Here is a 23,955-nt window from a genome sequence, read left to right as displayed (position 1 = left end):
CATCCAACGAGCGTTGAGAATGCCGCAAAAAAACCTGCTCTTGCTTTTAATATTATTGTCCAGAAAACTGAGCCATAATACAGTTGCGCTGCTTTCCAAGCAGCGCCTCCCACTGCTGATGAATAATAAACAAACGAAAGGCTATTGAATAATTGAAACAGTGCACAGTGTCTACCACATTTGTTCATGCAAACAGCTGTACACATCAAGTTTACTTCCTTAGCAACACATTGTTTTTATTCTGAGGGAAAGTAAAAACGTCTTTCATCATAGGATTGCTTCATAAAGACAATGGCTGGTGTAATCTGACCAAAAAAAATAACAATAAATAAAATGTGTCTTAAAACTAAAGACATATTTTAGTTAGCTTATTTTAGAATTGTGATGGTTTGATGATGACAGAATATGAAAACAGAATCATATTTTGGTATTTCTGATGTGTTGGTATGAAAATCACTGGAAAATCAAGTGGAGCACAGAGGAAACTAAGGGGAAAAGATGAAGAATAAAAACAAATAACAGACACTAAACTTATGTTATTGAAGTTAACATTTTTAAAAAATATAGACTAAAATATTCTTCAACCAATCCGATGAAACAGTAGAGATGACAGGAGACTGTTGACAAATGGAAACTCCTCCAACAATCCTTGGTTTCTCCTCTACAACACTTTGTACCGGCCTTTGCTCGTTGGCTGGTAGGAATTTTGCTAGAGTGAAAAAAAGAAGGTAAAAAAGGGCAATGAGCAACATATTTCATTGATACTTGCTGAATACTAACCTACCACATTTTATGTTTCCTGCTCTAAAATCTAGCGACAGGAAAAATGTGAGACAGGCTCCTGTTTAGCCTGATGTCAGTATGAAATCCACTACTGGTTATTGATTTTAAGAGGCACAAGATACTTACTAATCTGATGAGCTCCTCTTTGATTAACCTTGTAATCTCTGTTTTGGCTTTCTGCACAGCCAGTTCATTGGCACCTAGTAAACACAAGAAAACAGGAAACATCAGATTCCAGAGATAGATATGGGATGTTAAAAGAAAGAGTGGGACTAGCATTTAGAAAGTGTAAAAATGTCCCCAACACATACTCTCAATAGCCAGGTAGATCTTGCGTTCTCCCTCCTTGGGCTCTTTGCCTGGAGGGAAATAGGTTCCTCTGATGGTGATAGCGGCTTCAGAGTATTCACCAATCCTCTGCAGAGCTTCTTTAGATGTCACCTTCCACCTGGCCGTCTGGGGAAGAATGGAAGAAGGAAAATTTTATATGACTTTTATTCAATTCTTTTCTTTCTCCAGTTGCACCAGAGTGGCCATCAAAGTAGAAAACAGTAGGATAATACCAATTGCTCTGAATTTAAAAAGCAGGTGAAAGCATGTGGAATTCTTACATGCAGCAGGAAAACAGACAAAGTGTAGATTTTTAAATACTCTCTATTTTATCAACCAGTCTTTCAACATTAAAAGGACCTGAAATCAAATATTTGCAATTAGCCTTTATGATGTGCGATGGAGTCCCACATTATCACACAGTCTTTTGTTATTTCTCCCTTTATGATAGTTTTGGGATTGTTTGCTTGTGTTGCCATCAGTGTCAAACAAACCTAACAAACCACACCCATGCAGTCCTTATGAAGCAGATTAGCTGAGGTTTTGAGTGCTAAACTGTTAATAAATAATAAGTGAGGAATGTTTTTGGTGCTGTGTTGCACCTGTAACCAACAGTAACAGTAATGTCATGGGATCCTGCGAATACACATGTACATCACTGCAGCAAGGTGAGAAGTTAAAACCAGTGGAAGTCAACAAAGACAAGATTTTCAGGGGTGTGTTAAGTTACTTTGAGATTTGACACCAAGTTTTCAGGAGCTTAAAAAAGCTTAAATCTGGGAACAAATAACAGTATCGCAGACGATCAAAGGGAAATAATTGATGAGGTCGTGGGGAATTGCTCCTGAGCAAGCTGCATGTGACCGGGCTGAACTACAGTTAGTGGTGTTTATAATGAAACCCTGGCATTGAAAAATCCAAAGCCAAAGATCAACAATAAAAGAGGAATCTGCTTCATATTTTAGCACAGCTCTGCAGCGTGTGCTGCTGACCTGAGGGAAGTCGTTAATCTCCAGCTCCTCTTCGTATCTCTTGACGGTCTCTGCCTGTTCAGCTGCCTGCCGCTCCTCCTCCAGCTTCTCCACAGGAGTGTAGTTCAGCTTGGCATTGATCTTCTCCGCCAGCTGCTCTGCGATGGTCTTGGCTGACACTGAGGGTGTCATGATGGTGCCGCCCCGCAGGATGGCGTTTGTGGCCTGCTGCATCACGTCCTGTACATGAAGAGAAAGCCAGTTTGACTTGAGTTGGTATTTTTGGGAGGAAACAAATCTTGACACATGATACATATTACAAAGTGATCAAACAGTATAAAAACAATTGAAGAAAAATGAAGTGAATGGCAGAAAATGACCAAATTAAAGAGGCATTAGGTGAAGAGCCTTCGCACATTTTAAGTTTAAGTTTAAGATGAATAAATAAGAACTGTTGGACCAACAACCTGAGGGCAGCGACCACAGATGGAACAACAATCACTGTGACTATATATACTGTGATGAAAAATACAGTTATGGTGCAGTTTTAGTGGTAAACACAGATTTATAATAGGAGTGAGCACGTTCTACACAGCACATCAATTCAGATTTTATTCCAAAAGGAAAAGACATCACCCGAGCAGGTGGCTAATCATTGTGGCTTCAGAGTCTATATGCTTGCGTTAAACTGACATCCTGCTCACTGGCAGATACACAACTGAATTTAAAGTTATTAATCACTAAGTACAGTATGTGATGATTCAAAAATGTAACATTTGGAGAAAAAAAATTCCCTTCAGTCGTTACTCTGGTAATCTATGTCCTGCAGTGCACGCGGACACAGACCTGCACTTATACTGTATATTAAATCTTTTTGATGTACCTGAGCCTCAGCGCCCAGGTTCTTCTGAGCGTTGATCTTGAGCGCCAGCCTCTTGGCCATCTCCAGTTTTTGGATGTTTCCAGCAGATGTTGGTCCGAGGCCTGGCAGCCCTCCGGGGGCGGCTGCTGTGGCGGCAACTGCTCCTGCAGGACCGGCAGCTGCCCCGGAAGCAGACAGATCCTTCACCCTCTTCTTGGAATTGAACATGCTCTCGATTTGCTCCTCAATCTGAGGAAGGGGGAACAGTAAGAGAGATGATTGAGATGGGCTGGAACTAATCTGGTATTGATTAATTAGGAATAAATATGTAATTGTAACTGGGAAGACAACTCAAGATACCAAAAAGAAAATACATCTTCAATATGATAACGATAAATCAATATATCTTCAATATGATGCTGCCTTTGTTCCATAAACATGATGCCAATTTAATGAAAAATTATCAGAAGTTTAAGTCATCTAATGAACAATGAAATTTAAAGGTTGCTCACATCCAGGGCTCCATCCTCATCATCAGAGTCCTGCAGTCCAAGAGCAGCTTTCTGCAACTTCTTTCTCTCATTAGCCAGGGCATGTTCTGTCTCGTCAAACTTGAAGCCTTTTCCTGAGAAGCCACTGCTGCTCTTAATGGTCTTACCCTCCTTTGTGGATGAAGAAAAAAAAAAAAAAGGATGAAAAATAGGGGGAAAAAACGTCAGTATGGATCACTTTTAAAAGCTGTACAAGAATATCTTTCTTCACAAATATTCCAGATCATCTCAAACTCCAACAAATTGGATCCATTTAACTATGATTAATTTCAAGTAATGACATTATCTTTCTTAGCAAATCTTCTTAATACAAAGCAAGTGATAAATGAATGAAGAGTAAAATATAAAACAGAGAGCTAGTACTGTGCAACTGTAAAGAATGTGTTGTAGAAAAACTTCCAACAGTGGTTGAAAAACAACAAACTAAGAAGATGATCTTTAAGTCAGAGGACAGCTTAGGTTTCCAGCATCCTGACACACAAATTCTGGGTAATGACATCAATTAAAATTTAGAAATTCAAACAATTATCTCAAGCTGCCATTACGTTCTCTCTAGTGTAGCTGTAGGCTTTGATGCGCACACACTCTTTTAACTGCTTCAGATTGCCCGTTTTTTCCCTCATCTTACCGCTTTCTGTTGGTCTTTGAATGAGGCCCAAAGCTGCTCCAGTTCTGGCAGGACAGGAGAACCTGACAGCTCCAATGCTTTGATGATGTCACCCGCATAGCGAGCCTGATCCTCTGTTATGAAGGTGTAGGCGTAGCCCTGAAGGAACAAGATGTAGAGAAAAGCCGATGTGTCAAGCTTTAAACTCTGTTTATGACACAGCAGAACCAGGGAAGATGTCTTTTTTACGTCACGCATTCTTGTTCCTTGTCAAAACCTGATGCCCTACATTACCCACATTGCACCTGAACCGCCAACAGTTTGGTTGGAGATTCAGGCGTATTATGCCAGTAGCACTACTCCCTCTGGAGCCACAAAAGGTTTCATACGACTTTTTTTAAATATGCAGAAGTACTCCTCGAGAACCTGTAAACAGCCTGATGTGTAAAATTCAGCTCCCCTTTAAAGGACCAGTTTGTAGGATTTAGTGGCATCTATCGTTGAGGTTGCAGATGGCAACTGACTCAATAATAACCCTTCTCTCCCCTCACCCCTCCCTTTCCAAGCGTGTAGGAGGACCTACGGCGGCCTTAGGAAACATAAAAATGCAAAAAGCCCCCTCTAGAGCCAGTGTTTGGTTTGTCCGTTCTTGGATGCTGTACAAACATGCCGCTGCAACATGTCATGCTCCGTGGGAGAGGACCCGCTCCCTATGTAGACATGAGGGGCTCATTCTAAGCTAACGAAAACACAACAAATCTTAGTTTCAGGTGATTATACAGTAGTGAAAACATAGTTATGAATATTATATTCCACTTCTGTAAATAAATCGCTGGTCCTTTAAGCGACTGACCTTGTTGCCTGCTCGGCCTGTGCGTCCGGCCCTGTGGACGTAGTCCTCGTAGTGGTTTGGACAGCTGTAGTTGACCACCAGGATCAGCTGCTTGACGTCCAGGCCTCTGGCTGCCACTGAGGTGGCCACCATCAGACGACAAGCTCCATTCTTGAAGTCGTTGATGATGCTGTCTCTGTCGTACTGGTCAATTCCTAGGCGGAGCACAGGAAAGGAATATGAAAGACCCCAATACTAGACATATCTCTGGCAGATAGCAATCAACATTTGAGCTTCACAGGGTATTTCACCTTCATCTATATACAGAGTTATGATAAAGGCAGGAATCAGAGCATCTGATGGTGAATATACTGTATTTATTCCTTGTGCATGAGTAGAAATATTAACACTTAGGACTTGGCACAAGGCCAACTGACTTTATTTGGAAGTTAGTGGACTATACAGTAAAATCTCTTCAATGTACAGACATTTAATTCACAATATGATTGTATTATTATTATTATTATTATTATTATTATAGATTTGATACACTGGTCTTATACTGCTGTCAGCAGAGTTAGAAATCAGAAAATGCTCTACAAAGCCCCAGGTTGCATCTGATTTTCTTTCCATATTGAATGTAGGATCCTCTGTGTATGTGGTGAATTTTCTTTCCCCATCAAGGTGTTTCTAAACACCTTCAGAAATCAACTGTCTCTGATTCAGCTGTTGCTCCAGCAGCAATTGAGCTGTCTTAACCAAATTATTCTTAATTTCTTTCTGTCATTTCATATATTAGTTGATAAATTTATGTTGACATTTCTCTAGCGTTTACTGTCACAAATTTGGAATTCTGGATTACTTTAGGAAATTGCTCACTCAAATTTTAAAAACCTCCAAGTATCACATAGTTGTCATCAGCGCCTTACCTCCATGCAGTGACATGCATGGGTAGGAGGCTTTCATCAGGTCTTTTAGCAGTCCGTCTGCGTGCTCCTGTTTGTCCACAAAGATGATGACCGAACCCTTCTCCTGGTAGTGACCCAGAATCTCCAGCAGCTTCAGGAACTTCTTCTCCTCATCAATCACCAGCTACACAAACAAATACAAAAAGAAAAGGAGAGAGTCAGTGAGAGGTGAGGGGTCTGATGGGTTACCAATAGGAATTTGAAAAAAGGACAATCTAACAAAAACTAAACAGAGAATACTGGTGAGCTACCACTAGAGTTTAGGTACTGGACAAAGACCCAAAGTTTTCTTTTACATAAACCCTTTCCAATCAGAGAGAGATGAAATGTAGATAATTTACCACGTGTTGTTCCACATCAGAGCAGACGACACTGCGGCCTCCCACCTGGACCTCAATAGGCTTAGACAGGATCCTACGAGCCAGTGCCTCCATAGCTCTGGGGAAGGTGGCCGAAAACATGACTGTCTGACGGTCTGGGCGCACGTTATCCACGATGCGCATCACCTGGTCGAGGACAGGTACAACACATCGAGGTCAGTGAATTTTGTCTACTCATTCTTACTTTTGAGCTTAATGTGTTTTAATCTTATGTTTCGGTTTTACACAGCAGCGTAAAATCCAAGGTACAGAAGAAACTACCACTGTTGGAACACAGTTTCAGTATCAATCATTTTTAATTTTCCCAGGCTTTAATTTCTTAATTTGTGCTTTTTCTCAGTATTTGTGTAGCTACACCTCCCTTTTGCAACTAACTTGAGAGATAACTGTTAAGACTATTCTTCACAGCAACAATCACATTTGAAACGGCTTCTGGGGCCACCAAATGTGCAGAGTTGACAATTGCAGCATTAGACAAAATATTATGAGAAACCATGTAGGCTTAAGTATATATATGGGTGACACCGACCTGCGGCTCGAAGCCCATGTCGAACATCCTGTCTGCCTCATCCAACACCACGTATGTAACTCTGCGCAGGTTGGTGACTCGACCTATACGCCAAGGGAGACGAGCATGGGTAAAACAGTTAACTTCAAGAAAAGTCAGTCTTCATACACATCCTGCCTTCTTGAAATACACTAATCTATCAAACAAAAAAAACCTTTTTCAGGATACGACTACTTGACATTACTTGACAACAAAACAGGGCATCCTAAGTTCAGCACATTTTTCAGTGGTCTAGTTTCAAATGGCCAGGGTTTTATTTTATTTGTATTTAAAAATAGTTTTTTTGCTTGTCTCTTGTCTTGCGTACCATCTCAGGGGCATGAGGGACCTGTAAAAGTCAGAAAACAGCCTCAAGTTACAATACAAGAGATGGAGCCCCATCAAGCATTATCTGACCAAGCGCCTTTTCACCTACAAGGGAAACATATTACAGATTACCTCGCATGTGTGGAAACCACAAAAACCGCCTTCTACTATAATAACGTTTTAAAAAAAGATTTACATTATGCACAAGAAAAGTGTCAGCAAATATAACAGCTAGTACTTTCTAAAACATTTCCAGCATTTATTCTCATTTTTATGCAAATGCTCAGTGCTGCACAGGGCTCTACAATGGTAGTTATTCTCAGAAGCCATTGGGGAGACAGACGAGATATTACATCTTTCTCTGTGCTTTGAAAATCAAGTTGTACATGTGTGCCATTCATTTCCTCTTAGCAGTTTGAATTTATTTATGAGTATATGTACTAAAACAACACCACCATAGAATCCTGGTTGAGCATCCAGACTATTCTCATTTAATATAATAAATTGCAGATACTGACCAACCTACATCAATATTAAGATGCATTTATCAAACATTATGATCGTCTCTGGCTTGGAGACAGAGGAACCATGGAGGCAGCACCAGGTCCACCTACCTGTACTTGCCCTGATCTTCAGGAAACACATCACTGTCTTGTAGATATGACTGATCCCAAAGGTGGTCAAATAATGTCAACAGTTTAGTAAGTGGTACTGATTTGGTTCATTATGTATGTCATCATACAGTTACATTTATTCCATGCAAGGTAATTAACGAAAGGTTCACAAAGCACCAAACGTTTTTATTTGCATTCACATCCCATCAGAATATAGAAGTGAGCAGGTCAAGGTGTATGAACTCACCGCTGTTGGCCCCCAACATGTCAATCATTCTTCCTGGTGTGCACACAATGATCTCAGCTCCTCTCTTTAGCTCAGCAATCTGCAACCCAATGACAACTGACATTATTAATGTAATGCTCAAATAGTATTTGTCTTCACAAATGTATACCAGGTACTGCAGAACAAAAAAAAAAAAAAAAAGGCAGAATCTTTCACCATTTACAAACTTTAACGGAGTTAAAAAAAGTTAGCCTGTCAAGGAGGTGTTAACTAAATTAGGTTTTAGCATTGAGATTGGATATGAAGCTTCTAATATTCACCCCCCCTTATGTATGTAAATGCATGAGATAATCCACAATCCCACCACTAACTATGACATCAGTATTGAACGTATAATTGAAATTAAAAAAAAATTCTGACAATGCCAACAAAAAGTGAACACTCTAAACTTCTCAAACTTCCTAAAATTAAACTATAAACTGTTAGCTGTTTTAGGTGTACTGAATAAAGTGGCCACTGACAGTATTCTCCCTCTCAGGGCTAGGGATTAGCCAAATAATAATCGAAGTTATTTAAAACAACTATACTCACTGACAGGAGACAAAGAAACAAGTGTGTGTTTACCTGTTCGCTGATACCCGTGCCTCCATAAACACACACCACCCTGAGCCCCAGCGGTTTAGAGAACTTCTTACACTCCTTGGTGATCTGCAGAGCCAGCTCTCTGGTCGGAGTCATAATAACAGCTGTGGGAGAGGGAGGAAAACAGGATGAGAATAGAAAATATGTTTGCTATCTTTAGTTTGCGCGCTCACATTTTCACAATATTTATAAATTCTGATACAACATATTTGCAGAGAACATTAACTGAGGAAAGGATGACTGTAATGACTCATAGGTTGGCTAATAAAGACGATTAGAAATGCTGTGGGAGCATAACAGCCAGGGGTTATGATCCCAAAGGGAGATTTAGTAATTTAGTCTTCCTTTGACCTATATTTGGGTCGTAAACAAAGTCTCTTAGAAGCACAAAAGCTGGACATCACAACTGCACTTCTCAAAATCCAAGCTCTTACTTTCTGTCTTAACCCACTTCAGTTATTGATATATTCTATTTGAATATTAAGAGAAATTGGAAACATTTTTGTACATGTTGGATTGGAGTGTTGCCTAAAGGAAGCATAAAGTGATCTATTCCTTACAGATGGGTCCCTCAGACTCCTCTAAAGGCCTCTGGTCCATGATGTGTCGGAACATGGGCAACAGGAAGGCTATGGTTTTCCCGCTGCCCGTCTTAGCGATGCCAATGAGGTCTCGGCCCGACATGATGGCAGGGATGGCCTGGGCCTGGATGGGGGTGGGCTTCTCGTAAGTGTGCCTGGGTACATTTTTGACAAATAAATGAACGCGAATATGATGTGTTGGTCACAGAAAATCAAGTGTAATATACAATCTGAATATGATTGTCAGCTGATCTGAAAAAGGAAAAATGCAATCAAGTTTTATATATGTATTTCAAAGGACAGAATTAATTTGATATGAGCGGTTATAGTTTTTAAAGTTCATTGTTAATTATGGTTTTTGTCATGGCATGTGCACACACCAGGTAAATAGTTCTTTAACAGTGTTTCAAGAAGAATGTGTCTTGAAACTGTTGCATTACTTGCAACTTCACATCCAGCTGAATATGAATTAATTTAATTTTTCTTTTTTTCTTTTTTTTTTTTAAATATAAATGGGAGCTACTCATTGCACATGAATGCAAATCAGCGCTCACGCCATTTACACACGAGACGACTTCCTAACTATCTTTTCAAGAAACTGATCATCATCTATATTGGACAAGGCAACCTTTTGGGGGCATCGCAAAAGCAGTCACCATCAGAAAGACTCACTTCTTCAGAGCGTTGAGGATCTTCATAGACACCCCACACTGTACCCAGGTTTTGATGGGTTTGGGGCAGCCTTTCCCTTTTACAGTAATGCCTTCCAGCTCCAACCTGTATGAGGTCAATTCTGTATACATTAAAAAAAAACAAAAAAAAACAGACAAACAGAGATAGGTGGTGAAGGATTACGATAAAGACATATACTCTGAACACACTAAACAGCAGCAAGGACAAACAACTGCTGGAAACAACTACATTTTGTACCTTCGGTTCACAGCAATGGTTAGATAACTGGATTATGTTTACTGTTCAATATAGTCACACTTGAACAGATCACAGCAATGTCCACTAAGGGGTACACTGAATAATATACACACAAGATAGATGCTCCCAATGATTGAAAACAGTCGACCTCTGTTTATCCCAAACTATGTTTAGTCTTAGTTGGACAAAAACAGTGGCAACACAAGACCTCATTTACAAATGTATTTATTCAAAATACGGATAAATAATACTTATATTCAAAGGGTTAGCAGTCAGAAAAGGTTGAGGCTCTACATGCAGCCCAAACAATAGACCAATATCAGCCTGATAAACTGGTGGGTATATCATTGTATACTTGACAGCAGAAGCTTGTATTTTGAAGCTACAGCTAAAATCACATTTGTGCACCCTTTGTGTGCACCTTAACAATTCAAATCATGGATGTACAGTGGGGTAGGGGGAAGATGGCAGTTTTCATTTTAAATCTCTATGTGGTGGAATAAGAGCTAATCGAAACAGAAATCACCATCTATTTCCAATTTTCTGTTTACTGACCTTCTTGAGTCATCCTGGCCAGCTCAGGCACCTCTACATAGAAGTTTTTGCGGTACGACTCGTACTGGATCTTCCCGTGGTCAACAGGCTCCAGGATTTTCCTCTGTTTGGTCTGGAAGCCTGTGAGAGCTGTCTGCAGATCCACCTCCTCCTCCTCTGATGAGTACTGTCAAACACATCCATAAACATATCAGGAGAAACTTTAAGAGAATATCAAGCTTGTAGACTTCTTACTATTAATTAGAACCTCTATTTCATCCCTGATACACCAGGAAAATTGAAATAGTTTCATAAGCACATAACTTAAAAGTAAGAAATGCTGTAGACACTCAGAAACTAAGAGTGTTCTTGTAAGAGAAGAAAAAGCCATTAAAAGAAATGCAGGTTTAATCACCTGAACATGTGACCTCCGTCACAAACAAAACATTAACGCAGGGAAAACTCACCTCCATGGCATCCTGGTCATTTTCCATCAGCTCACCCTTCTTCTTGTGAGTGTGAGGTCCTTTCTTGGTTTTAACAACTGTCACCACTTTGGTTACTGTCATTGCTCCTTTCTGTTGAGGATGATAAAAACATACACATGATGTGACAAAACAGAAGACAAAAACATCAACAAAGACAACATCTTGTCCTAATGCTGGTTGACAAACTGATGTTGACAAACGACACTGGACAATAAAAATGACAAATTTAGATTAAAAAATAAGGAATAGGGCTGTCCAGTCTGTTTCACAAACTAAATATTTTGAATAGATGGTTTGAAAATAATGTTTCATAACCCTGATGACATTAAACATCAGCAGATTTGTCTCCAAGCTAAACCGATGCAGGACTTCACCTTCGCACTCACCTTATCGTTTCCTTTCATTGCTCCCATGTTGAACTTCTTCACCTCCTGTTTCACCTCCTCCATGTAGGCGTCCAGAGGATCCACGTCATCCTCCTCAGCCTGCTGCTCCATGGGAGTCTCCTTATCCTTTTCACTCTCCTCTTTCTTCTCCTCCTTTATCTCCTTCTCTTTCCTTTCCCCCTTGCCTTCCCCGTCTTCGTCATCATCTCCTTCCATCGGCGCTGAACTATCCTCGTCATCGTCTGAAATGAAGAGTCAATTATAAGGTTCTGCAGCACTAAAGCTAAGTTCTGTACTGGTCAAGTGATCAGTAAGCTGATAAACATATATTTATCAATTATAACCTGATTTACACTGATTAATTTAATCACTTATTGAGCACAAATACCAAAACATTCGCTGGATACAGTTTCACAATGCGAACAATGCTTTAACTATTCAAAATAACTGTTGAATCAATTATACTTCTTACAATGGATTCAAATTGTAAATGACAGTAAAACATCACATCAACTTGTAATGTGAAATAATAATCAATGATTCAATTGCCAATTAAAATAATCCTTGGATACGGGGTGTTTGGGTACAATTTTAGGAGTTAGGAGAATCTGCTTTCTCATTTAGACTCCAGGATTCCTCTACAATAAAACAACACACTTGGGATGAAACTCTAGAACCTTAGCGGTCTCAAAATATTTTCTCAAATCACAGGAGAAACCTGCCAACTAAAAACTTTATTTGAGTGACTTCGGCGTACTCCTGGTCGGTTACAAATTGCTGTTTATAGTGATAACCTGGGCAGGTTTAAATAGAACTATTGCAGGTTATTTTTTAACAGTGCTTCCTCACCATCATCATCCTCCAGGCTCCACTTCTTGCCCTGTTTCATCTCCTCCAGTTCTTTCTTGATCTCTCCTATGTTTTCAATGGCCTTCTTCCTCTGCTCTTCCCTCCACTTCTCCACCCGCTCCTTCCTCTTCCTCATCTCCTCCTCCAGCTTGTTCTGGTCAAAGTCTTGCTGCATGGACACAAAAACAAGGTCTGAAATATTTTCCTTCTACTATGTGGTAAAAATTTTAGTGGTTAGCAAGAACTGAATCTATGACACTTACATCCTCAACCTTCTCATCCTCTTTCTCCTCTTTAACCTTTTTCTTTTCAGATAAAGGATCGAGGCTGTCTTTCTCTTTGCTCCTTGACCTGTACGGATGATAACAAAAAAGTGAATAAAAGAAACAGTAGTCAGTGCCATCCTCACAACAATCAGATTAAACAGGGCAAGGAAAGTGACTATGTAAGATCACACAGTGTTTGGCTTGAGAAAATCTGCATGGCCTCTGACAGAAATCCCACCTCTAAGCCATCATAACCATTTGCTAGCATATTGTCTAAAACTTTTTCTACTTAATGAAATGGGGTACGGTTTTGGTTACTCTAGCTGACAATTATGTCATGAGATGATGTTTTAAAAAGCCCTACTTTTCATCTGTTCTTCTGCTCTTGCTGGGGCTGGCAGATCGGGACCTCCGCGCTCTGCTCCTGCTGCCCGACCTCCTTCTGTCTCTGCTTCTGGACCTCCTCCTTTCTCTGCTCCTGGATCGCCTGGACAGCAAGGGCAAGCATGTGACATGAAAACACAAAAGACCAGAGGGAAATAACACCGGTCTCTTTCTCAGGAATAATTGGTACATGTCATTATCTCAAGTGAATTCAAACAAAGATTAAAACCATGGATTTTTAGAGCATATGCAAACAAATCCAGACCCGCCTAAAACAAACTGCAGTTATATCTGAAATTTACGGTATTTTTAAAACTCTGGAAAAACTGCATTAATAATGTCTGTTTTTTTCAGATTATGGTGCGAATAACATGGTCCGAGATCTCATCAGAGCTAAAGTGGACCAAAAGGAAAACAGAGACCTGTCTATTAAGCTGTAAATCAAACTGTAAACATCTGCAGTTTTTCACTGTAACACTCGACCTGTACATAGTACAGTTACGTACAGCACCCACCTGGCGCGTTTTCTGTCTCTGGACCGGGACCTGCGGCGGTCTCGGCTCCGTGACCGCTCCCTCCTGCTCCGGTCTCGGTCCCGGTCGTCTTTCTTGGAGCGTTTGTCCGGGGAGCGACTCTTTGATCGGGTACCTGACCGTCCTCGAGACGCCGAGCGCTTCCTGTAATGTCTGAGGACCGAACAGCAGAATAGCCGTGTTAGCTGACGGAGGGTTGATGGAAAACTACATTCATGAAAAACTTTTAAATTCACATTCCACAGCTGTATGAGATTAACCGTTGGCTGATCGCACTAACAACTGCATGTCTCCACTAGCATGCTAATGTTAGCCATCGAAATTAAAACAGCTAATGTTAAGCGGCAACAGGAAGGAAAAACACCAAATTGACCTGATAATTCTGACATACCTCGACTCACGTCCCATTACTATTCCACAAAGTTAGGTCTTTTAAACAGCGAAAGTGGGTTCACAGATTGTAACTACTGTTGCACGGTGAGGGGTTGTTTGTGTCTTTGAACCTGTACGTATGAAAACTGCGACGGTTCAAGTCACAAACTTGTGGCGTCGGCAGAGTAGCGCGCCGCCCCGCGGCGGGAGGTCGGAGCGGCGAATCCAAATACGCACTCAACTCTCTTTTCTCTAATCACTCTGCGAAGTTTTCCCTCTGAGGTTTCAGCATTATTTCCATCACAATTTTTTTTAGGTCTTCCTTAGACTTTTGACCATAACAAAACTGTACAGGATTTCATAATTTTAAAAAATCAAATAAGATGTCACTGAGATCATATTTTATTTGGAGAATTAAGATACCTTAGTTTATAGCCAAGTGCTAGCCCTGTCTCTGGCAGCGCAGGAGCAGCGTAATGAAAGTAATTTGAAGGCACAATACATATGCAAACCAAATCGACAGCCTCAGTATTTAAATTTAAAGCTCGGGATTAGAACATGCTACCACTCTCAAACTGATTGACTGGTCTTAATACAGGGAGTGTTGCTAAATAATGGCTCAGTCTGAGTCCACTAATTCCTTACCTGCACCCCTGCATATAAGATGAGAAACAGAGACTCATTAGAACCCCAGTTCTCTTTTAATGGGATCTTGCAGAGGTGGTCAGTACTGGAATTTATGTGAGTATTTTTCTTTAATACTTATATACAGAATATGTATATTCATTTTGATATATTATACTCTATCATATCGGAGGGAAATGCTCAATTTTTTACTCTGCTACATTTACTAAGACTTAATAGTGGAAAGACAACTTCATCTATTACTCAGGTATTTTATGTCACACATTTATATACACACACAAACATTCTGTGTTTGTGTGTGTATGACTGGCCCTCTCAGCCAGTCATGTTATTTGTAAAGTAGCACTGACCTGAACTCCAGGTTTTTCTAAAGGACAGCCTAGAAGCAAGCTATGAAGGGGAAGTAGGTTTTAAGCCATGTTTATTAATCTGCACTGCCCCCTGTTACATAACCCAATAAACAAATCAAGAAAGTGAGTGTCTAAACAGTATGTCACACAAGTAATATTTATTTGGTATGAACTGTCCGGTTATTCATTCCTGTGTATGTTTTTAGGGCAGCAAATGTTTACATCATGTCAACACTAAATTTGTTCCGTAAGTTCAAATATGTACTGTAGGAGCCATTAAAAACAGTTATTCTGTAAACATTATCAAAAACAATCAAGTATGTCAGACAAGTAGTAAGATAAATCACACCAATTCATTTACATGAAAAAAAAAAAAATTCACATTAATAAATTAATTTGGATGAAATTGAAAGTATGCAGCGAGGACATTAACAGCACAGAAGTAGAGAGTATATTATATATAACGTGTGTATGAATGAGGCTTCAAGAAGGCAAAGCAGGACAAGTCACCAGAATCACTTAACACAAATAAGTGTACGAACTCCCACTGCCTCACGCAAGACTGCAGTGACAGTACTTTTCCAGTAAAACCCAAAACATTCCCATCAATCCCACTTTTCTTTACGTACATTTACTGTATGAAGTTTACTGCGTTTTTTTTTTTTTTTAGCTCACAGCCGTGCAAAAATAATACACTCCGCATTCCAGGACTAAATGCTTCTTCTGACTTCACAACTTAAACAAAAGGAAGCCACTTGTTCATAATGTATGTGGACCCCTCTGAACACTGGATGACAGATCTCAACAGAAAACACAACTTAAAGCACAGCCCGTGAGGAAATCCGTCACAACACAAATACATACGATTCATATCCACCAATTAGATAGTTCAAGTTCTTAAGACGCCAGTTAAAATCATCAGGAAGTGGCTACTCTTGCTCTATCGAACCAAGTTCGTTTTTTTTCGGTTTTTCAGTTGTTGAAGAATTCAGCATCTCCTGCTTGTGGTGCAAGATGACAATGCCACAAAAGAAGGGCCTCTAATGTTCTTAAAAACTCAAACTATCTTTCTAATCTCTAACTAACCGAAGATTTGAGGCACACCTGTTTCACTGTTCCTCGCGGTTTCTGACCTCAGAATAACAAGCTGTGAGTTTGATGCAATAGAGAAAAGTTTGTCATTTGCTCTCAAACCATTTGTACTCATTTGTTTCATTGATCCAGAGTAGTAGTCGTCCCCCCCCCCCCCCCAAGTCTTCTGTTCTAACCTCTAGCTCAGTACAAGATTGGGCTGTTTCTCCTGCAACTAGATCATTAGTGTGTTTAAATGTAGGCTGATTTTAGGGATGTGTTTACTTCCTGAGGTCCTTGTTTTCAACAGAAAGCTTTAAGGTGCCCTCGCAGACACGCTGGAGGTCCTTGTCAAACTATATAGCAGGGAAGAGGGCGAAATTTTCAGAGAAAATTGTCGGATCTTTAAACTTAATCACAGAATTAGCAAAAAAGACGAAATAATTCAAAGGTTTGAATCCGAATAAAGTCAGAGATCAAATGTTCTTAACCTTGAAACCAATCTCAGAGCACACATTTTCAAATGTTCCTAAACCTCTATGTAATTAAGCTTTTTTTTTCTTTTTCTTTTTTTTTTATTTAAAAAGGAGGTTCTTTGTTGGACGCCACAATGGTTACTATTGGTGATACAAATGCAAAGCCTCCAGGTCGTCTACAGCGTGAGGCACAGACATTGCAACAGATCAGCAGGGGTCGATGATATTCTGTATGAGGGAAAGTAAACCACCTGCCTCTGTCAGTTCTTATGATCTTATGACACTCAGCTTAATACAGTTAGCGACTGTCAATCATAATGGATCAAGAACCTTAATAAACCTCTTCACTCCAAGGTCGTTGTCAATTCATTTGCATTTCAGGAACTAGATTATGTCAAAAAGTAATAAAGTGAGTAAGTTGTACCCTAAGAAGGTCTGTCAGCGGTCTGTGAACTTTAGATCCAGGTTTTGAATGGCATGAACTGAAACGCAGTGACCCCAACCCTGCTGACCGACCGCAGGGCTAACTAATATGACAAAAAGGCATTCATAGTGTTGGATACTAGTTGGGACATCATCTACCTCAGAAGTAGATTTGGTTCTACAGAAGGGTAAGACACCTGCTGAGGAGTCTGTTTTGTATTAGCTGAGGATATGACATCTTGCCAAGCTTATGCACCATCTCTGAAGTTCAGTAGGGTATAGAAAGACTGAGGGCTGGGCAATAATTTAATATTAGCGCCTATTAGCTTTCACTGGAATTGGATCAGGGCAGTTTGAACTTCCTGTGTTATCTTTTAACAAGGTTCAGTCAAATCCTCCCTGGGAGGGCAGAAAAACACTGCCTTTCAGCCTGGTATTAAGTTACTCTCTAAAGATTTTGTTTTTGACACATGAGGAGTTTTTATGATGTATATCGTGATATGCATCAATATCAGAATTTTCAAATTAATGATACATGAGCTTCAGTTCATATCGCCCAGCCCTTGAGGGACACCAGTGTTTCCCATTCACAGGTTAAATGGCATCTGTGGCTGCCAAGTGTAATGTAAGTCTGATGATAAACTGGACTGATTTCCACTTTTCAATACGACATTTACCATTTTCTGCGCCTAACCTGACAAATAAATATCACCAAGCATTACCGATGGCTGTACAGTTTTCACACACACAAACACAGACGATTGTTCCTTTTCTGAGCTTCTGTCCCGAGCAAAGATAACTTGGAGATCTGTAACACACACACACTGGAGCTTAGCCTTAGTGGAATCCTGAAGCGCTGAAGTGATGAGCACTCATCCAGCCGACGCGCGACCCTGATCATGAGACAGCAGGAATTTCGTTTCCACACTGTCAACAGCAAACCCACGTCAGGGGGTGTAATTGAGCATGCTTTTTTGCTATGGGAGACAGAGGAAGGGGGTCAACGATAAGGAGGGCTGGGTTACTGAGGTCTTCCCAGCCCGTCAGGGAGTCTCTGAGCCAATGAACAGCAGGATCTCGTGCGAGAGGATGAAGGTGAAGAAGTAGACGCAGAGGTCAGCGAAGACGTCGCCCATCCTCCTGTAGGTGTCCATGGAGCGGTTGATGACCTCAGCGGGGATGCCAGACAGCAGCAGGGCAGCGGTTAGAACAGTGGTCTTGGTCTTCTTCTCTACCTGGAGAAACGGGAGTGAAACGCACAGGCACTATGATACACAGCTTGTGTCTTCGTACCTAAGTCACCCTCCAGGCTGCAAACACTCGGCTTCTCAATGATATTCACTATTCACTGATGAGGACGAGATGGTTGAGATGGTTTCTGTCTACCAAGACTGGGCTGCCAGCCATAGCACAAAGAAGTCAGAGCAACAACAATGGGTTATCTCTGGATGGAAAACAACTCATGTTATAAGTGATACCAAATCTAGAGAGACTGTGCACTGAAAAATAAAAAAAAAGTGAAAGTGGAAAATAAATCAGCCGTAATTACGACAAAACCACACTCAACCTTATTTTTCACCACGACAACTCCAAAGTATCTCTTCATCATCGATTGATCACGACTTCTTTTAAATCACAGCTACATTATACATGTCTGCATACATGAATGCAAAAGGGATCATAAAAATCTCACCTTTGGAAAGTATTTGGACAACCCCATGTAGGCCAGTTCAAGGGTCAGAAATGGTGCAAATATTGACTAGAGTGAAAGAATAAGAGAGTCACATAATGTATATTATTATACATTACCGCAATATTAATATCTGATACCAAAACAGATTATATGCATTAATTTTTCTGTGCGTCTCTAATTCTAATGTCAAAACACCTGCATCTACTCTATGTGTGGCCTAATGGTAGGTGATAAGAATTAATAAAGAAAGAAAGTCGCTTGTCTTACTTGGTTATTGCTAGTTACCTGCTGTCACTAAACCTTGGGACTGACTTTACCCATGAGAATATAGACGCTAAGGTAACTCGTGCATTCGATAACACACAGAATGACCAATGGGTCAATCTCACAGCTGTCACAGCAACAAAGTGTCGACACTGGGGAGACTCACCAGATATTTGCAGACAAACACCCTGACAAAAACAGCGAGGAGGATGCTGCCGATGAGCCTGAAGATTCTGAAGGGATCAAACTCCTCTGAGTCAGACCCTCCGTCCTGGGGCGGCTTCTCATTGGCCAGCTGACCCCGCAGTTTCATGGCATCGTCAAAACGAGACAGGTACTTCTGGAGGCCTCGGCGCGGAGACCCGCTGAGGTCATCTAGTGCCCGCTCCCCTCTGTGTCTCTGGCGGACCCCTACAATGTCGTCTTCCAGAGAGCCTCCGGGCGGCTCGCTGCAGTCTGGCAGGGGGGAGCCCCTTCTCTCTGGGGTGGCACAGTGGGAGCGGCTGCCGAGCCCCGACGCCTCTGGCAGGAAAGGAGACGGCCTTGGAGAAGATGAGGATGAGGACCACGGCTCTGTCCGGTCGAGATCGAGGTGGAAGCGGGGTTCTGTGGGACGCCGAGACGCTCCTGCTGAGGATGTACAACGTCAGCGATGTTACATTTAACCAGTACTGAAACAATAAGTCTATTAATTGTTTAAGTTGTTTATTAAAGAAAACGCAAAACGTTCTCTGGCTCCAATCGAATGTCATCAAATGTGTCACTTTGCTGCTTTTCTCTGTTTCATATCATTGTAAATTGAAAATCTTGATGTTTTGAAGTGTCGGGGAGACAAAACAGGCAATTTGAAGATGTCCCCTTGGGGTCTTGTGATTGCCATTTTTCACTATTTTCTGATATTTTGTAGACTAAATGATTAATTACTAATCATAAGAATATTTGGCAGAGTAATAGCTGCAACCCTACATTTGACAACAGCTACTATATGTTTTTACTTCAGTTTAGATATAACAGGAATTGAATAATGGCCAGAAGTCCAGATGATAGAGGAAGCCTCTTGATGACCGGCCCCAACATCTCAAGAGGCAAATTTAAATCTAGAATCCGACGTGAGTCTGTTGTGTTTTCTCCCCGTACGACAAAACATGGCTGCAAAAAAAAAAAAGGGGCGGCGCACTGGCCTTTCTCGGTAGCAAAAAAGTGAAGCGTTTCATATGTCCATAGTATGTTAGAAAAGATTTTGAGGACTTTCTCCCTGATACACTGCATCCAACCAAGTTCTGCTCCTCAGAAATGATAAGACAGCAACTGTACTTAACAAGAATTGATTAAAATGGCCGATTTTCTTGGCTGGTTTTAGCTGATCACACAATAACTGGTATCGGCATATATGCTTGTCGAGAAGTAACCAGAAATTACAGTGCAGAAATGCCAAAGTTGAATAATTCACCGCTTTAGAAACATTTGTCCACTAGAGAGCATTGACAAGTTTATTTATTCGATTTCAAATTTTAAAATGTCCTGATCAGAACATTTCACGGTCACTTTTCTTTATAAAAAAAAAAAAAAAAAAAAATTAGGGATTATCCTTGTAGCCTAGTTGCTAAGCTTCATACCACATAACCATAATGTGTTTGGTTCAGACCTTTGGTGCATGTCATACCCTCCTCTCTCTCCCCAGTTTTCCTGCCTGTATCTATATAGTCGCTTTGAAATAAAAGCAAAATTCAAAATGCAAAAGTTACACACAAAAAAAAACCAAAAAAAAAACATTGGCTGGTTTTTAAACACCCTGCACGTCCCCACAGGTGTTTAATTTATCCCAATAAGGCTGATTTGGCCTCTGCTCAGGCTGAGGTTTACTGGAGCGATGCTGGGAAAAGCAGACATTTTGACATTGATGAAGGCTCTGCTCTGTCCAAGCGTTTCATTTCTAATTCAATGCCAGGACCCTTGAAGGGATGCAGCTGATTGGAATTCAGCCATCACTACTGTTACTATTTACACCTGTGCTTTTCCTACGTGTCAAACGTCTTCCGGGAAAAGGGCCTATTATCTCGTCGACTCATTGCACTGATAAAACTGGGAAAGGCAAGACAGATGTCCTGTTGGAGACAATGAAGTTAAATTTAAAAACACAATTCGAGGAGCCAGAAATCTGTGAATTATTGACCATTTTTACTTTAAAAGTGACTTAAATCATCTTTTGATTATAAAATTTGTTATAAGTGCTGATTAATTCTCTGTGAAACTACCAACTGATTAATGAATTGATTTTTCTTTTTTTTTTTCCTTCTCCCAGCTCTACGTGGAACCAAAGATGTGCAGCAAGTCACTGCAGATACACTGGGACCAGGGAGTTGCTGGTTTGGATCCCAGGCTGGGAGAATGTGCCACATGTACGTCTTTAATTATATTTCTATTGAAAATGAATATGGAAACAATGACCCAGAGTCCTGCTTGTGGACAAAGGTAATGTGCTGACTGCGGCTGGATGAAGCAGGTGACAGCCTCAGCAGAAGCAGCACTGTAGTGCTAAATGGGTCAGCATCGTTGCATACCGTTATTTTCAGACTCGTTTTTGGCGAAGCCCACGATTCTGTTCATCCTGTCCTCCGAGTTCATGAGCAGTTTTCTCCTCCGGATCTCTGCTCTCCTCTGCGCCGCCGACAGAGAGCCCGTCTTCTCCCCGTTGGCCTCCCCGGACTCCATGTTGAAATAAATCCGCGTTAACTACGAAGTCTATTCACAGTGCATAAAAAAACCCAAAAACGATTCAACAGCTCAAAAGCCTCGGGTCACTGAATTAAACGGTAAACACATCGGGATGGACACTCGGGTTGTCTGAAGAGAGGACGCACACTGATGACCTCAACGCCGAGCATGACAAAGTGGTTTGTGCAGTTTTTCAGCCCTCAGCGCCGACTTACAGGAAACGCCGGTCTTGACTAGGCGTAGGCCGGGAGCCCCGAATCAGTATTGATATCGATGCTTTTTATTGTTAAAAGCAGCTAATGTACCCCCATGTAAAGGATTTATGATTATTATATAATAATTATAATTACTATTAATAGGCTAACGCTGAATATATTAGAATTACCATCAAATAATTTGCGATATATGGAGCATTTTTCTTTCAACCGTTCACTGTAAATCACTTAATCACATGCTTGTTTAAACACGTGCCCGGTTTAGGTACTAAATAAGATAATGTTCATTATGTGAATTCACTGAACTAAAGAGCTGATCTCTGTGTAAATGTGCGCACCAGCAGCAGAGATGCAAAATTAAGACTAAGAGGAGTGTTTAAAATGTTCAGTTTGCTATCATAGAGGACTATGAAAACCAGAAAGGGTATACAGACATATTCAAATGCAGACAGTTGATTAAGGGCATGTCTACCTCAATTTATGGTTAACTGTGGGAGTGGAAGGCTACTGCTCTTAAATCCATTTTCACAAAAATTGAGATTTATGAAACAGAGCCATGCCTATACAGGGCTTATTAAATCTAACAAAAAGAGTGCATATGCATATGTCTGTATTCATATTTTTGTCTTGCACGTGCAAAGTTTTTCGTCTTGAATGTATACAGATTTTTATGCATCTGCTGACCCCTGATCAGGATCCTGGAGCTTGTAATGGATCATTCTGTCCCCGTTTACTGTTTCAGGGCCTTGAATGAACGGCTGTCATGAAGAGTTTAAAACATAAAATAAAATAAAAAAGCAAGTCTGCTGTCAGTAGTTTGGCAGGTCCAGTCAAACAAAATAATGTATTTAATGAAGAGTATAAACAGGGATCAAAATGAAACAAACTAAGTGGGTTATTCATACCGAGGTAGAAAATGGAGGCCTGATCCAGATCTGTCAAAATCTGACTTAAAACATACTGAGGCATATTCATTTCACCCATTATACCTGAACTACAGGAAAAACAAAAACACTGAAATAAAAATACATAAAATAAAAGTTGAAGGCGTGTGGGGCTTTAAATTCAAACAGCGTACTGATAAGGTTGGCAAATATTTGATGTTACTGCTGACGCTGTGTAATCACAGGATCTTATCCTGGTCCAGCAGTCTAGAAGAAGGTAAATGGGAGATAATGTATAAAATGAGAAATAAATCTACTGCATCACCTTCTTGGAGTCACCTTATCATTGTTGGTCAGTGGTTATAGTGGTTAACACAATGCAGACATGTTGTTTTAGGCCGCATGAAAGCAAAGCTGACACTTTGATTAAACACAACCTTATTTAATCCTGCCTTTTATTATAGAAGCAGAAATCATTGTCATGTTACTGGTCTTGAATTATTGCAAATGGCAACAATTTATCAGTACATATTGATACTGGCTGATAACATCTTTAAAGAGTAATATTAAAGTGGTAGATATTAATAAAACGATCAATTTATCTGTTTTTCGCATGTAGTAAGGTTTACAAGTATATGTATGGTCTTGGCCACAGGGATGGGAAAATCCTGAGTATTGTTATTTAAATTTAACAATATTGCACTGAGGCATCAGTTTCTGGCCATTCTCTATGTGGAGCTGCTGTAGCCCACGATTTACCAGCTGAGTGACCAAGCCATTGTTTTTCAAGTCCTAAGTAATCCTCAAATCAAGGCTATGAAGTCCAAACTGAAGTCCAAGTCTTGAACTTCAGTTTGGACTTCATAGCCTTGACTTGAGGATTACTTAGGACTTGAAGAACAATGACTTGTGTTGAGTCCTACACAAGTCACTATGTGCCATTCACTATTTTTTAATACCATTTGTACAATCACACGTTTAGTGTTTTTTAGTGATCTCAGCAGTATTTACGTGTCATGAAGCAAGACTACCAGTGAAATTGCACATATTTCAGCAATTCGTGTTCATTTTCAGGAAATTCTGTTTCATACAAGAGGTTTAACTAAGTCTGATCTAAGTTACCATGGAAAGTTCCCCAGACTAGTCTGGTCCTGGTCAAACTACTTTTCAGGCTTAACCAGTGTTACATCCAGCCAGAGTGTTTGTTAGGCTTATTTAAGACTTTCCCACAATGCATCCTGCTTTTCTGAAGCCCC

At 40.4% G+C, this 23,955-nt stretch overlaps 2 protein-coding genes across 3 annotated transcripts; both read right to left on the bottom strand.

Annotated features, from left to right (window-relative positions):
- Positions 1-215: 215 nt before the first annotated feature.
- On the bottom strand, positions 216-14,116 carry ddx46 (DEAD (Asp-Glu-Ala-Asp) box polypeptide 46). Its single transcript, XM_040151006.1, has 23 exons — positions 13,983-14,116; positions 13,574-13,744; positions 13,039-13,161; positions 12,672-12,759; positions 12,409-12,577; positions 11,560-11,801; positions 11,153-11,263; positions 10,707-10,872; positions 9,894-10,014; positions 9,201-9,376; positions 8,623-8,744; positions 8,020-8,098; positions 6,814-6,896; positions 6,246-6,410; positions 5,866-6,028; positions 4,958-5,151; positions 4,126-4,263; positions 3,459-3,608; positions 2,968-3,195; positions 2,106-2,324; positions 1,095-1,239; positions 910-983; positions 216-709 (listed from the first exon to the last, which is right to left on the bottom strand). Exons 1-23 carry the CDS (start codon positions 13,997-13,999, stop codon positions 662-664), a joined length of 3,192 nt encoding a protein of 1,063 aa, XP_040006940.1. The 5' UTR covers positions 14,000-14,116; the 3' UTR covers positions 216-661.
- Positions 14,117-15,101: 985 nt separating this feature from the next.
- camlg (calcium modulating ligand) lies at positions 15,102-21,829 on the bottom strand. 2 transcript variants are annotated; one of them, XM_040151326.1, is made up of 4 exons: positions 21,447-21,829; positions 19,052-19,515; positions 18,622-18,687; positions 15,102-18,163 (listed from the first exon to the last, which is right to left on the bottom strand). In XM_040151326.1, exons 1-4 carry the CDS (start codon positions 21,595-21,597, stop codon positions 17,972-17,974), a joined length of 873 nt encoding a protein of 290 aa, XP_040007260.1. In that variant the 5' UTR covers positions 21,598-21,829; the 3' UTR covers positions 15,102-17,971. The 2 variants fall into 2 exon arrangements, with proteins under 2 accessions (XP_040007260.1, XP_040007262.1); XM_040151328.1 differs by having other exon boundaries at positions 19,052-19,512; positions 21,447-21,828.
- Positions 21,830-23,955: the final 2,126 nt, after the last annotated feature.

Source organism: Xiphias gladius, chromosome 17, assembly GCF_016859285.1.
Source record: "Xiphias gladius isolate SHS-SW01 ecotype Sanya breed wild chromosome 17, ASM1685928v1, whole genome shotgun sequence".
Taxonomy (NCBI): Eukaryota; Metazoa; Chordata; class Actinopteri; order Istiophoriformes; family Xiphiidae; genus Xiphias; species Xiphias gladius.
Note: the sequence above shows the minus strand (reverse complement) of the source record. Positions and strands in the feature narration are given on the sequence as shown.